This window comes from Salminus brasiliensis, chromosome 4 (assembly GCF_030463535.1).
Source record: "Salminus brasiliensis chromosome 4, fSalBra1.hap2, whole genome shotgun sequence".
NCBI classification, from domain to species: domain Eukaryota; kingdom Metazoa; phylum Chordata; class Actinopteri; order Characiformes; family Bryconidae; genus Salminus; species Salminus brasiliensis.
Window position 1 is genome coordinate 38,843,695 of NC_132881.1, and position 16,381 is coordinate 38,860,075.

A 16,381-nucleotide genomic window follows, 5' to 3' on the forward strand; every position below is an offset into this window, starting at 1 on the left:
GGTTTGCCTTTGTCTGTTGCCCTCACTATGGTTCAGTTGTTTAAACAACATCCCCAGGGGCCCCGGGTGGTCCAGCGGACTAAGGCACTGTCACTATGATCAGAGGATCACTGGTTCGAATGCCATCGGCAGCTGGGGCCCCGAGAGAGCACAATTGGCCTTGCTCACTCCAGTGCGGTGCAGGACGGCTCTGGCATCTGCTGACCGATCGGAACCGGCCTTCCTTCTAGGCTTTCCTGGCTGGCTGGCGTTGGCTGGCTGCACACGTGTTAGAGGAGGCGTGTGTTGGTCTGTACCTTCAGTAGTGTCTTGAGCACTGCATGTTATTGGGGGGGGGGGGGTACGCACGGGCTGGGTAATTGGTGATTGAATGACACAGGGTTGATTTCTTGACAATTTCTTATTTCTTATTACTTCACAGTTTTCATTTTGCATCATTTATCATTCATTTTTGCATTATTTAGTGTACCCTGTACACTATATAAACACACACTATGTCTCAAAAAGAATTCAATAAATAAATTGCCCTGCCAAGAGATCTGATGAATAGCACACACACACACACACACACTAAAAGTAAACTATTTCTGTAAAGGGCCTAGATCATGATTTTTTCTTGCTTTTTTAACAATTTGACTGCATATTTGCATAAATCTACCTATTCAGGTAGTTATCAGGAGTGTTTCAGCTCTGAATGAGGCACATCACATGGCAGCCAATCAGAACAGAGCTCATTTATCTTATAACAGTCTGAAAGGTACAGTAACAGAAACTGCCTTTTTGATTCTATGGGTTAAAGAGAGATTGGAAAATGGTAATCATGTGTTATGTCCATAATGTCCAATTAGGTGGACATTAGGGGGAAAATAAAATGTAGGATTAGGGACGTGGGATGTGTTTAATGGAAATGGCAATGGTAACATTCACCCTTCTTGTCTTAAGAGCACAGTCGGTATGGGCAAGACAGTAACACTGCTGTTGTCTACCTAGCAGCGTTAGGGATTTTTGCCACTGATGGTAGATCTGTATGACCGTATGCTTTGATTCAGCTACTTCACACTATGCCCTTTGGCATGCCCAAATGCAATCACTTCCTTTTGCCAATCATTAACATCTGCTTTGCAAGCCAATTTTTCACACATCCAACAACAAGACATTCACTGCACTGTACCTCCTCTTCTCAATCCATGACTCCTGTCCCACACCACACAGGTATTTATAGCCTGCTGCATAGAATGGCATCTGCAGGAGCCTGAAGTCACAACTACCTTAAACCCACAAGGTGACTGGTTTTTGTCTTGTATGCTCATTTTTGCTCATTTTTTACTTTTTAACATAATCTGAATCCGGCAGTTGTCTTTTACATTATGTCAGAATTTCATGGGGAATTGACCAATGAAAATGACTCCAAACGACTTGTATGTTGGAATATTTTTTACAGTGTTCCCCTGTGTTCTCCAGCATCTACTCCATTGAAAGTTACGATGGTTGTTTCCTTTTCATGTAAAGTTGCCATTTTGGAGATGCAAGGTTTTGCATGATGGTGAATTTATGCAATTGTATGGAAAAGGGCCTAGATTGACTTTAACAATAGTGGAACCCTTTTTGGTGATACATACCTGTATTCAGAGGTTTCATAAACAATCATTCACAACAGTGATTTCCTTTAGAACCCTTTAGAACCATGCAAAAAATCCACCTTTCAGTTCTCATGGTTCTGTATCATTCCTCTAAAATCATTCCTTGAAGAACCCTTGGAGAGCCCTGTTACCAGTGCAAGGATGGCTACAAGAGCAGATGTTGAGAAAAGGCATCATGGCATCATAGATTTGATCATGGCTGTTGTTTAGTGCATGAAGGTACTGACTGAATGAAGGTAGTTCCTCCCCACCTCTCCACCTCTCTCTCCACACACACACACACACACACACCTAACAACTGGCACACATTCCTGCAGTTCCTCGCCACACGTTGGGCAGCTCTGCACCAGCACCTCCAGCTCTGCACGCCCAAACTTCAGCTCCTCTGCTTTTGAGCCACCGTTATTTCTGAGAAGTGGTGGAGAGAACCCATTCGGACTCGACCATGCCGTCAGCTTCAGCTGGGTTTGGAGAGAGATGAGCGCAAAGCGCGGCAGCCTGCTCAAACCCCGCAGCACTGCTGGGAACGTCCGTCTCCGGGTGACATGGAGGCAACTCTGGAGCCCCGGTGGTCCTCCACAGCCGCCCTGTACGACGAGGACGACGGCAACTACACGGACAGCAACCAGTTCGAGCAGCCCGACTGGCAAGTGGCGCTGTGGGCCGTCGCCTACAGCCTGATCGTGCTGGTGTCCGTCGTGGGCAACCTGACGGTCATCTGGATCATCGTGGCGCACAAGCGCATGCGGACGGTCACCAACTACTTCATCGTCAACCTCGCTTTCTCCGACGCCTCCATGGCCACCTTCAACACTGTCTTCAACTTCGTTTACGCGCTCCACAACGACTGGTACTTCGGCTTGGGATACTGCAAGTTTCATAACTTCTTCCCCATCACGGCTGTGTTCTCCAGCATCTACTCCATGGCTGCCATCGCCGTGGACAGGTAAGGAGACAACACCACGATGTACACCATCATCTACCGTGGATTCAGTTTAGGAGGAACTCTGGATTACTCCAGATTACTACAGTTTCAGCTCTCACTGGTAAAAATAAAGGTGTTTCAGAAGATGAAGCCAAACATCAAAAGTGGTGCTTCTGTGGCATTGCCCAAAGAACCCTTTAAAACAGCTTTATTTTTATGAGTGTATGTTTAGGCTACTGGGGGCTTCTTTCTACATTAAATAGACCCAAACTCTTTATCAGTATCCACCTTCACTGCATTCTCATTGGTGCAAAACAGCCCTTAAGATCTATTTGTGTGACTTAAATAGGTTGGAAAGGTGTGCCGCCTTCACTTTCCCGAAGGAACTGGATCATATCATAACCAAACCAAGCATAGAGTAATACAAAGAACAGCCCGGGGAAAAGACAGCAGAAATTGAACTCTCTTCACCCTCGCTTATAATCTGCCTCAACTCTAAACTGCTCCACCATTAGGTCTTCCCTATGTCCTGTACTGTCTGTTTGGATGTAGTACTGTTTTTCTTGTTGTCTGTAAGCATCTTGGATTTTTTAGAAAAACGAAAAAGCTCTAAGAGTATCATTAATACAGTATTAGCAAAGATGTACACTACAGTCATGTCCCCTAACTAAACATACTGGCGATACTGAAGATACCCCTTTTGGGGGTCCCACCCAAGTGATGGTGTCTGCATCCTGCCAAGTGATCCTGCATCCTGCCACTTAACCCATTCTGCTCCTATAGAGAGTGTAATCCAGCCTTTACTGCATTTACCAATGTCAGCTGATGCTGATGCTCTCCTGCATTCTTCCCTTTCTTACCTGTAAATGAGCTCATTTTAGTGAGCTGTTGACTGGCTGTCATCCATCCAGCCTGGAGTAAAGGCAGCAAAGGGATATGGGACAGTTTTTCCCATATTTTCCATATTATGTTTAGTTAAGGGAATTTTAAAAATCTATATTATATATACTATATGTTTTCTATATTGGGAAAAGGTGTAGTTGTAAACAGGGTCATTAAATGACAGAAATCTGCTATTTAGGTTCTAAGGCACAACAGGTTATCAAAAACCCTTTTACTGATTTCCTGATGCACACTCATTAGATTTGGTACAGCTCTGTCCCCTAACTAAACACACTGAAAATACCGGCATCCTTATGCTTATACTTTCTGTAGTAGCAGAAGGGGTTATATTGTAGACAGGGTCAATACATAACCAAAAAAAGAGCTATACAGGTTTTAGGGCACGCCAGGTTATCTGAACCCCACATTTAACAATTGCATTTGTTGTACCTGAAATGAAATAGTGTAAATAAGCTTATTTTAGTGAGCTGCCGAGTTAAAGGCTGGCTCTCAGATATTAATAATTACCCCTTGGGGATACCACCCATGTGATAGCGCCTGTAGCCTGAAATGTACAGTTTAATATCGTACAGAGCGAAGGCTGGATTACGCTTTCCATATTAGGAAAAGATGAGGTCGTAAACAGGGTCATTAACTGAATCAGCTATAGAGGTTTTAAGGCACACCAGGCTATCAGAAGCCCCTTCATCACTTTCAGCTGAAGTACACTCGTGCATTCGTTCTGCCTGAGCAAAAGGAAATACGGTAAATAAGCTCATTTTAGTGAGCTGTGGAGTTAAAGGCTGGCTCTCATTCATGCAGCCTGGAGTAAAGACAGCTAAGGGATACGGTACAGCTTTTTCTCCTAACCAAACCTCTACTGATGATACAGAAGACACCCCTTGAGACGTACCACCCATGTGGTGGCATCTGCAGAAGGGGTTCCACTGTAGATAGGGTCATTTAATGACAAAAAAGCTATATGTGTTCTAAGGCACACCTGGTCATCGGAAAACCACCGTTAACAATTTCAACCGATGCAAACTGCTGCATTCGTTCTGCCTGAGCAAAAGGAAATGCTGTAGATAAGCTCATTTTAGTGAGCTGTTGACTGGCTCTCATCCATCCATCCAGCCTGACTGGCTCTTATCCATCCAGCCTGGAGTAAGGACAGCAAAGAAATACGGTACAGCTATGTCCCCTAACTAAACGTACTGCAGATACTGGCATCCACACCCTAAAATGTATGGCTTGGTACCTTTTTCTATGAGAGTGAAGGCTGGATCATACTTTCTATAGTAGTAGAAGGGGTTACGTTGTAGATAGGGTCTTTAAATAACAAAAAAAAAGAGCTATACAGGTTCTAAGGCACACCAGATTATCGGAAACCCACACTTAGCAATTGCATACATTTGCTGTATGTGAGCAAGAGTGAAATGACAGTGCTCCCAGCGGACCACATACACACACACTTAACTACACACACATGTTCATGTTCAGGGAATACTATGTGCAATATCCCACCCCCATGTGCAATTAAGAGTCTTTTGCTGTAGATAATATTGTTTATTGCTTTTTTAATTCTTATTTATATTGTGTATATAGTGTAAATTATTTATCCAAATTTTTGTAACTGAGTGTCCTGCTATCCCTTTCTGCTGTTACACTGTGAATTTCCCCACTGCGGGACTAATAAAGGACTATCTTATCTTATCTTATCTTATCTTAATACTGTAAATAGGTGCATTTTAGAGAGCTGCTGAGTCTCTAGTCTCTAGACTGGCTCTCATTCATACAGCCTGGAGTAAAGACAGCAAAGGGATATGGTACAGCTATGCCACCTAACCAAACATAAAGGTTAGGTCCCTTCACTAAACATACTGCAGATACTGAAAATATCCCTAGGAGAGACCACCCATGTGATGGCGTCTGTACCCTGAAATGTACAGTTTAGTACCTTTTTCTTTGAGAGCGAAGGCTGGATTATGCTTTCTGTATTAGGAAAAGATGAGGTTGTAAACAGGGTCATTAACTGAATCAGCTATAGAGGTTTTAAGGCACACCAGGCTATCAGAAACCCTGTAGTACACTTGTGCATTCGTGCTGCCTGAGCAAATAGAAATACTGTAAATAAGCTCAATTTAGTGAGCTGTGGAGTTAAAGGCTGACTCTCATCCCTACAGAGCAACATGTTCTCAGGTTGTGTGGATTCCTTTGTCTTCAGCAGTCACCTGTGCAGGTTGTAAGGCACAGCAGGTTAAGCGAAACCCTTGTTTCCTCTTAGATTTCAGATGATGCTTGCTGGTGTATGTTTTTTTTTTTATGAGAAAAAGGTATGCTTGTTTGGTTACAGGGGCCATTGTTAATGGGGCGTTGAGTGAACTAATGACACATTCAACATGCACTCCTGCGTGAGTCATTTGGCTTCAGCATCCATCTCTTCAGGTCCTATAGCACGTCATATAATAACAACTACATACTATAAATAACTAAATAATAAAAGCTTCAATTTCAGCTCGTGGTTAGGTGTAGGCTACGTGCATTGTTTCTGAATGTGCAGTAGGCAGGACTGTAAATAGGGCCATTCCATTACAAAAGCCATTTGGGCTCTATAGCACATCAGGTTATTAGAAACACTTGCTTTTTATGATGCTTTCTGGTAAGTTCTTGGTAAATGAGCAAATTGAATTTCTGTAGGTTCACAAAATTAAAAGGCATGAAAAGTTGTAAAACAAAGGATCTCATCCTATAATCAGACAAATAATGTAATATGAAGCTGTTGATTATTTTTAATCAATGCTTATTGCTGTATTCTTTTTAATTGAGCCAAATTACAAAAGCCTTCCTAGCGCAGATCTGAGTAAATGTGTGGCTCTTCTGTGTGTGGTGTAACACAAGCCTCTTGCATGGATTGATTTGGCTTCATTGTTGAGGTGCACAGGTGCTGTACAGGCACATGTGGTAATAAAAAATAAGCACAAAATTATTTATTATTCAACTCATGCTCGGCCCACTGGTGCAATGTTTCTACATTAGCAAAAAAATGAAATGCTTCAAATGGACTAATTAAATTACAGAAAATCAGCTATTCAGGTGCTGTAGCATATCAGGTGATGAAAAACTCAGCCACTGGTGCATTATTTCCCCATTAGCGGAAAAGAAATGCTTCAAGTAGGCTCATTTAATAACAGTCATCAGCTGAAGTTGAAGTATTATGGCATATCAGGTAATGGAAAAACTCATGGATTCAGCTCATACCAACAGTAAGCTACTACTGTATTCTTAAATAGGCGTAAGGAAATACTGTAAATAGGCTTATACAGCAAGTTGTAATGCTTTGTTTTCCAGGATCTGTGGCACATTTTTATAAAATAAAGCTGTTTCAGATTGTTCTTTGAGGGATGTCACAGAAGAACCACGTTTGGTTCCATAAAGTATAGTGGAGTAGAGATGTGTGAGTGTAAAGAACTTTTTAAAGGCCATGAAGCCCCATTCATCAATTGTTCCTAAGAAGAAAACCCCAGCAAGACGGAGCTGCTGTACATCCTGGGAACTGCTAGACCTAAAAACGATCTTGCCATCTCCTTTGAGAACTCACTGGTCACTCCTTCTACAAAAGCTCAAAGTCTTGGTGTAGTCATGGATGATCAGTTATCGTTCTCAAGTCATGTCTCAAGCGTAACTCGGTCATGCAGATTTCTCCTGTACAACATCCAGAGAATTCGACCCTTCCTCTCTAGAAAGGCCACCCAGGTGCTCGTTTAGTCTCTTGTCACTTCAAGACTTGACTACTGCAACTCTCTTCTGGCTGCTCTCCCTCTGCGCACCATCAGGCCCCTGCAGCCTATCCAGAATGCAGTGGCACGGGTCGTCTTCAACGTTCCTAAATTCAGTCATGTCACTCCACTGCTGCGTTCTCTTCTCTGGCTTCGCTGGCCTACAAAGCCCAGAAAGCACCAGCCCCTCCGTACTTGATGGCAATGGTCAAAAGCCAATCCACACCAAGAGACGTTCGAGCTTCAAGTACGGCTCGGCTCGACCCGCCATCCCTTAAGATCCATGGAAGTCCAGGCTTTTTTCTGTCCTGCACCAAAGTGGCTGAACGAGCTTCCCCTGGGTGTCTGAACAGCAGAGTCGCTCGCTGTCTTCAAACGCAGACTGAAGACCCACCTCTTCCAAAAGTACTTGGGCGAATAGCAGAGTGGTCATCTTACTGACTTGTGTTTAGTTGTGTCTAAACTTAGAGGTATCTTTGAATTATTAGTCTTAGTATTTAAACTAGTTGAGGTTATTCTTGGGTAAATAGCAAAGCACTTTTGTAAGTCGCTCTAGATAAGAGTGTCTGCTAAATGCCTTAAATGTAAATGTAAATGTAAGAAATGTGAAGTGTTTTCTTATGTAGGATTTGTTCCATTTAACCCCTTAAAAAGCCTATGGACCACCGGTGAGCAGAAAGTGTTATTACAAACTTCTATTACCAAAGAATAGCCCCGCCAGTTTGTACAGAAGTCCCTGTAGTTACTGAATGATACCCCTTAGTGTGTAATAAGCCTTGCTGCAATAAGGAGTTAAGAGGACAATAAGAACACAGCTGTGAACAATTATGTGGTTCAAAATCACATCATGAATGTGACGTAGACTTGTTGTTAGGACTTTTCTCAAGAACAAATTTAAGAAGATTTTCAGGAATATATTGCTGGATGAGGCTCTTCAGGTTCTTCACTGACCCAAAAGTCCGTTTTTTTTGTGGCATCACTTAAAGAACAGTTTAAAGCACCTTTGTTTCTGTGAGTGCCCGCATGCCCTGCATTACCATTTCAACACCCTGTCCTGTATCTCCTCAGTCCACTCCAAACGTGCAGAGAGCAGAGTAAAGTACCCTCTCTGCACCTTCCAGCACAAGAAGAACCCAAAAGCCAATCATTACAGATGAAACAGTGAAGAACGGATCAGCTCTACCTCTGCTGGAATAGAGTCAGTTTGCACAGTTTGATTAATGTGTACATGTCTGTGTGAACAAGTGATGTGTTGATTTTCCACTTTTCTTTTTAATCTAATCGACCCACTCGTTTCCCGGAGCGTACACAGGCTCTTTATTCCAAATGCATTTGCACAAAACAATGGGGTTTGGGTGAGTGTGTCAGCATGTCCCAGCATGGTGATTATGCTTATGTGCTGACAGGGGGTGCTGCTATGCTCTGCTGCTGTTCATCAACACTGCCTTGAGTTCAGGTTCTGTTTTTAGTTTTTTTCTTGACTAGCCCTAAACATTGGAGTGAACACATACACTACATAGACAAAAGTATTGGGACACCTGTTCATTCAAGAGTAGTAAACAAAAGAGATCATCCTGCTTTTGTTGGATAACTGTCTCTACTGTCCAGTGAAGGATTTCTACTAGATTTTGGAGCATCGGTGTGAGAAATTTTCAGAGAAAAGATTTGATACAGCAACAGGAGCGTTAGTGAAGTCAGGATGTTGGATGATCAGCACCATCCCATACTCCCCAACTCATCCCAAAAGTATTGGGTGGAGAACCAATATTCTAGACATGGTGGCAATAGGTTCATGTTAATCTGCTTCAGAGATTCCAATTCTGTGGGCAATACCTCTTTACAGGGACTAGAAGTGATGTGTGTGTGTGTGTGTGTGTGTGTGTGTGTGTGTGTGCACATCCGTGTCAGCAATGGGCTTAACTTAAATTAGCTGAATGCATTCATTAGGACATACAGTGTAGCATGTTTAAAGCCTGAGGGTAACACTGGACTACATGAACAAACACAAAAAACACATATTTCCAGGATGTTATAATAGCAACATAAATAATAACATTAGCTTTTTGTTATGTATATGTTGCTTTTTAAAGTGACCATTTAAAATTCTAAAAATGAAAAGTAATTGGCCTAATTAAGGACAGAAAAACAAATGGAGAATTACATCAAAAGCAAGAGACTGCCACACATATCTACGACAAGCAAGTACAAATGCTCAATTCTGTTCTTTAGACCTTGCCAGATATCCATTACTCTTAATGTATATTTTCAGTTTCTATAGAAGATCCATTGCACATGTACATGCCACCATTTGTAGGAAAAGGAAAAGACTTCTTCTGAAAGTCACTGTACTGAGCTGTGGTAGCTAAAGTAGTCACTTCATGCATAAAAGGTTTACTAAAAAGTCTTCAAATGGTTCTTTGAGGGATGCCACAGAAGAACCACATTTGGTTCCATAAAGCACCAGACTCATAACAGAGATAAGTGAAAGTGAAAGTGTGTAAGAACCTTTTAAAGGTCTAATGAACAGGATAGTTCCTTGCGAATTTAAAGATTCTTCACACTCACACATCTCTAATTAAAAACCCAAAGCATCATTCACCTGTGTCTTCCTAACAAGAAGTCTACATCAGATTCATGATGTGTCTCTAAAGTGCAGAACTGTTCATGGCTCTGCTCTTATGATGATGGATACAATGTCCTCATAAACTGAGCGAATCCCAGATAAGAAGACATGGGTAAAATCAGAATCTTCATAAAAATTGTGAGTGATGTTTAAGAAATTGCTTCTTATGGACGGTTGGAATGGAACCCAAAGCCATTCTTCTATAGCATCCCTCAAAGAACCATTTGTAGCACCTTTATTTTGAAAGTGTTTGGTTGAGTCAAATACAATACAGTCATACAGAAAGCAGAAGGTACCAATGTGAACACATACCAATGTGAACATAGTCAAGTATGTGTGTATGCATATGCATGTGTGTGTGTGTGTTTTCTGAGATGAGAAATAATGATTAAAAACTGAGAAATTTATTCGGTGTTGAACATCGCATTGCATTGCTACCCTGCTGCCGTCACACCTCCTAACCTCCAGTTCCCTTTTTGTGTTTCTTTTTTTTTTTGCATAATGAGAAATATCTGCACTGCATTTAGGCATGCAGTTATGATATTCTGGATGTATGGTTTTGTGTTGCAACCAGTATAATCACTCAATGTGATGTCTTCATTCAAATACATTTTAACTCAGGGCTAAGACTAACATGTGTCCAGAGAAACCTGAAGAGCTCTTAATGGTATAAGATGAAGGCAAAACACAAGACTATGATTAAGCAGTGATTAAATTCTGCAGGTATCAGTTTACTGATCTACTTTCTCTCCCTGCTGGTGATGCTGGTGACTTTCATGGAAAGTTTTGAATAGTAGTTCACATGTAGCAAGATTTTATTCCAAGTAATTTCAGAGCATTTCTGATGCCCGTTCAACATAAAAATCCCCACTCAGTGTAAAGGCGGGGCAGCTGGTTTTATAAATGGTATAAAAAAGTCAAATGACAGCTGCCGTGTTCATTTACTTTTATAGATACATGGCCATCATCCACCCTCTAAAGTCAAGACTGTCCTCCACCACCACCAAAATAGTGATTGGTGTGATCTGGACTGTGGCTTTCTCCCTGGCCTTCCCTCAGTGTTTCTACTCCAGCACTGAAGTCTACCCCCATCGCACTGTCTGCATAGTGGAATGGCCTGACGGCTACGGAGGGAAGCACCATCTCTCGTAAGAAAGACAGACAGCTCCTTGCTGTATTATTTACATATCTGATACATGACATATTAGCCATAATGGACTCTTAAGGGTGATGTATTTCATTATGAATATAATCTTAAATAACAGTCCTTGCTGTACATTTATATTGCTCTTTAGAGTAACATCTTTTATTAGTTATGTCATACTGTTGTTTATTGCTTGATGTAAACACATGAACATGATTAAGCTTTCTTTGAATTCTGCAGGTATCAGTTTGCTGTCATTATCCTGATCTACTTGCTCCCCCTGCTGGTGATGCTGGTGACCTACAGTCTGGTTGGCCTGCGTCTTTGGGGTAGCAAAATCCCTGGTGAAGCTTCAGACCACTACCAGAACCAGATACAGGCAAAACGCAAGGTCACCTTACACACTTTCACTCATGATGCTGTGTAAACAGTTATAGTAAGGCTGATGGGAGATTGCTTGACCCTGGACTGAGTTGTCATGTAATGCTCAGATATAGTATGCATGCTTATGATGTGAAGGTATTTATGCAGAGATACACCTCAAGCTCAAACTTATATCATTTCGTTTCATTTTCTCCATTTTCTCTATGAAAAAAGCCTTGAGATTTTTATTTTAGTGCAAATTTTCCAGTATCCTAATAGTGAGTACCAGAAACTTTGCTGTGCACCCCAGATATTGTCTATTTTGGTGCCTGGGGAAGGCTTCCTTTTTGTCTTGTGTGGAGATATTTTGTGCACATGCAGAAGTTTCTCTTTATAAGGATTTGATTTAACTTGCAAAGATCACTCTAGGTCCAAGTGTATTGGAAAAATGTGCTCCTGTGTAAACATTTGACTAAGACTGTGTTCTTACTAGGGTAAGCAAGTGGAATATTGATTAATACATGAAATGCATCAATAAAAAACATCTAGTTTTTACCATAACAGTTTGGACATTGACCATTCAGGACAATATATGCACACTGGACAATGAGTACTTTTAGAGTTACAAGGTCCACTAATTCTAATAATTAACCGAGAATGAAGGATGCTTGCACTGATATGTGGAATGTGGAGAAAGACTCATAATCCAGTATTGTTTGTTAAAGGTGGTGAAGATGATGATAGTTGTGGTGACGACCTTTGCCATATGCTGGCTGCCCTATCACATCTACTTTATACTGGCCAACTTCAAGAGGGACATATACAACCAGCATTACATCCAGCAGGTCTACTTGGCCATCTTCTGGCTGGCTATGAGTTCCACCATGTACAACCCGATCATATACTGCTGTCTGAACCAAAGGTGAGGATTGTTTTCTTCCAAATAGAGGAATGTGAGGGCAGCTGCATGAATCTCACTGGGCAATCTCTGAACTGCAATTCTTTCTTAACTCCACACCAGTGCCAGTTTGACAAAATACATTGTCCACTGGTAACCAGTGTCATGTTTGTCATGACATTTGTGGACAACCCTTAATCACAGTCGGAAGGATGTTACTTTTATTTGGAGTAATTAAAATCAATCAAACAATCAGCATATCAAGACGTGTACCTTTATTTAAACAAATTCAACAATTATACAAAAGGAATAGTAAAATTAATCAAATAATATAACTAATAACAAATACATAATAATTAGACAAATAAAGAGAAAATCAATATATATTTTTATATTGATAATAAAATTACAATGATAAATGTAAGAACAATGACTGAAGTCATATCAGATAAAACAATTGCATAAAACACTCTTAAACATACCATACCAGCATACCATGGAACTAAAGGTATGAAGGGGCTCTCTCATTGTTTCCTTCCTATGCTTTTAGGGAGTGTTTAATTGCCACTGCCACCTTGGCTGCTTGCTAGAGGCTTGGGCCCAGATTTCTGTGACCACAACCACTGGAAAAATACTACTGAAATCAAATTGAATGGAATTGAATTGAAGACTTTGGATTTTGGACTCCATGAAAAGATATTACACTGGGCCCCACAACTTCAGCAATTTTGCAAAAATAATCAATTACTACATTTTTAGGGCCCCTGTCAGTCACAGGTCCATAGAATTGTCCTAACATACCTCCAAACGTATAAATCTTAAGATAAACAATAAAATGTTGATATGACATTATTATTTTATATTATATTATTAAATGCAATTAATCAAATATTATAGATCAGTGTTACAGTCTTTTATGCTGCTGAGTTTTCCAATATTCCGTTAAATCTGTGCAGTGGATAAAGAGCAAAATGGAGGAAAAACAGACTCAGACATTTCCAGTAAATGTAGACAAAACATGTAATTTAATCGAAGTCTGCTCAAACTTTGCGCTTTGCTGAGTTGGTATCTGCTGCGTCTCTTTAGATTCCGGTCAGGCTTCCGGCAAGCATTCCGCTGGTGTCCATTCGTCAAGGTCTCCGAGGGGGACAACATGGAGCTGCAGCGCATGAGAACCTTCAGGACCACCCGCAGTTATCGCACTGAGACCACCAGCATGAGGTCCCGAAACCATGCCAATGCACCAGTAGAGAATGCTTCCAAACTGATCAAGTCCTAGGCTCACTGAAGGCTCAAGAAAGCTCAGAGCAAGACACAGGCTTCCTCTGGCCTAGCACAGTCACCCCACCACCAAATACCTCACAATGGAGTGTCAGTTAAGAGGGCTGTTGTTCAGATGGAGCACAAGCGTAGCCCCTTGACATAAGTACCACTGTCAATGCCCTTGGTTTTAGTTGGATGTCCTATGTGTTGCCACATGGTGTCATTGATCATTATGTGGAATAGGTGAACGGCCTCATCTGTAAATACTGCCTGAATGTCAAGCGACAGCTCTTATTATTATAAAACGACTGCTGACGAGGTAAGATTTGACCTCCCCTTAGATCAGAGACCTCCAGTTTTTTTAAGCAAGGCATCTGTGCCTCAGTATTGTTGAAAATAATGACATGGCCACTTAGTGGGGCACCGCACAATGACGCCGCAGGTAGTGCGCATGTCATACAGGTCCAGGGGTTTGGGGTTGTGGGTTCAGTTCCTGCTCTGTCAGTGCCTGGTTTCCACTGGGTTCTCGGGTTTCCCCCCATCCTCCTTATTACAGGCCATTGGAGCATCAGCATGATTTTGAAGCGGTTATTTAAAGGTTAAATGTTACATAATGCTGCTTTAAAGCAACAATTTGGTGGGCCAAACTCTGCACAGCTATGTAAAAGGCCGATCTCTGCGTATAGGGAGGTGTTTGGTTGGTCCTAAAGGTGGCAAAAGTAGGTATTACGTTTAGGGGTGTCGTTACTTTGAAGTTATATGAAGATCTGGAACCATTAAGTGTTAAAATAGATGCGAAAATGAAGAAAATTAGGAGGAGAGGAACATGCATGGTGGTGTAGCACTCAAATCTTTGTTTTCTGATTTTCTCAGCTTTACTTTTATTGAGATCAAAATCTTGGTGTTAATTAAAATATGAATATGATTAAATTATTATTATGTTTAATTTTTAAAAACCTGTGGATTACCTCTTCAAAAAGGTCGGTAGACCTCTAAGACAAAGCCACACACATGTAGAGATGAAGACTAACTAACATATCCAAGAAAAAGGAAAGGGTTAAACCTGATGTGTGATCATTTGTGGTATAGTACATGTTGCATTTGATTTTGGCCATGCTTGTAAATGCTGACCGAACAGCTTGGTAAAGCTGGTGAACCAACATGGTCAAGCTTGGTTATACTGGTTGGCTTGCTTGGTCAGGTTGGTCATGCTGTAGACTAACTAAACCATAAAACAAAAACATACCCAGTGCTGGTCAGGAGCTAAGCCGGTCAACCAGCTTAGGCACTTTACTGTTCTTTGCAGCAGCAGGATTATGGAGCCAAAACTGTCCATAGTTGTCAGAACCAAGTCTCTTAGCTTGATGTTTCCCCCATTTTTAAATTTAAGAACCTTTTTCCTTCTCTTTAAAGTTCCCATTTGAGAGACATGAGGTTTTAATACATTAACAACACAAACTTAGTCACTACCCTGTAAGAGTGGATGAGTGACCTGTAATTATTTCATTTACTGTATATATTAAATCTAAACTGTTGGTGTGCATGTACATCCAGTTGCGTTTTGTGAAAGTAATTGTAAGTATGTTTCAGTCGACCGTGTTATTGAATTTAACTGATTATATTTCAGAAATTAATATTGGAGAATATACTTAAGTCTCAATTACTTACAAACAAACACTTTTCTGATGATTGAAGGTTTTTTCTCAAGGTGACACCAAGCAGGCTTAAATGAAGTATCTGTGCATTGGAGGTGAATTAACCTTGGTCAATTTGTTGATCTTGAATAAAAGTGTCTCCCAAAAATGTATTTTTGTATTAATACTTTTACTCCTTCATTCTCATTAAACATTTTTATACTTAATTTATATATGTATATTTCACATATATTGTTTATTTTTTACATATATATTTATATCATATTTTGTTTATAAAAATTATAAAAATCCTAATTCACAAAAAAAACACTTTTTTACCTGCATATGTATATGAATACATAAGTATATGAAGTATATACATAAGTATATGAATACATATGTGACTATATGTGAAATGCCTGGATGTGTTCTTGCTCCACCTGTGTTACGGAGGATGCATCAGCACGTGTGGACTTGTGTGGACTTGGCACAGCCAAACATCCCAGGATGCATTATGCACCACTTTGCTGTCCCAACTGTAAATTCACCAGACAGTGTCCTCCTGTCCTCGGGAGTTTGTACTCACAAGCCGAACTTGCCAAGTCAGCACTACTAAGTGCACCAGGCCACACTTGCCGTATTTTCTTTTGAGAATCCCCCTGAATGTTATCAGGCTGAATGTAGGTTGGGTCATCAGGTGACCAAACTATCAGGACAATGGCTCTGTCTGAAACTGGAGGGCTAGCTGACTTGATACTATGCTGTCCACACTGTCTCAGAACCCAGTGTAGTGACGAAGGTCTCTGTAACTTGAAGTCACAAAGGCAACAATATGTCCTGACGTGGCCGAGGTATTGATAGCTTACTGCTAGATAGGAGCGTTTGGCTGTGTTGTCATTAGCTGTATGTGTTTTCACCCAGTAAAATAGAAGGTTACATTACTGAACTTCGATTCAGACAAGACTGGGTGCCTTCCTGCCTCAGAATCCTGTCTGAGTAAAGGCAGCATTTCTTACATTTCAGATGCAGCCAATGTGCGATACCAATATCAATTTGATGTAGACTAGTGACACTGATGGGTTTTAACTTGTAATGTTAAGGAATCCTAATCCAACATCTTCCAAATGTCACGTGTCAAAGACATATTATATATATATATATATGTTAAACACCATTTAGTTGTGAGGTATGGGGATCAAACCCAACATCTGCAAAACTTCATAATGTGTTGTT

General features: G+C 40.9%; 1 protein-coding gene across 1 annotated transcript; it reads left to right on the plus strand.

The window, feature by feature from the left end:
• Positions 1-1,982: 1,982 nt before the first annotated feature.
• On the plus strand, positions 1,983-15,258 carry tacr2 (tachykinin receptor 2). The gene is made up of 5 exons (XM_072677052.1): positions 1,983-2,586; positions 10,800-10,994; positions 11,231-11,381; positions 12,079-12,275; positions 13,338-15,258. The coding sequence occupies exons 1-5, from the start codon at positions 2,186-2,188 to the stop codon at positions 13,528-13,530; spliced, it is 1,137 nt and encodes a 378-aa protein (XP_072533153.1). The 5' UTR covers positions 1,983-2,185; the 3' UTR covers positions 13,531-15,258.
• The last annotated feature ends 1,123 nt before the right edge of the window (positions 15,259-16,381 follow it).

Excerpts from the sequence above, each read along its gene's own strand:
- tacr2 (XM_072677052.1), top strand. The coding sequence starts at position 2,186 with ATGGAGGCAACTCTGGAGCCCCGGTGGTCCTCCACAGCCGCCCTGTAC. Across the intron at positions 2,587-10,799 it reads GCTGCCATCGCCGTGGACAG|ATACATGGCCATCATCCACC; the intron begins GTAAGGAGACAA and ends TTACTTTTATAG. Across the intron at positions 12,276-13,337 it reads TACTGCTGTCTGAACCAAAG|ATTCCGGTCAGGCTTCCGGC; the intron begins GTGAGGATTGTT and ends GCGTCTCTTTAG.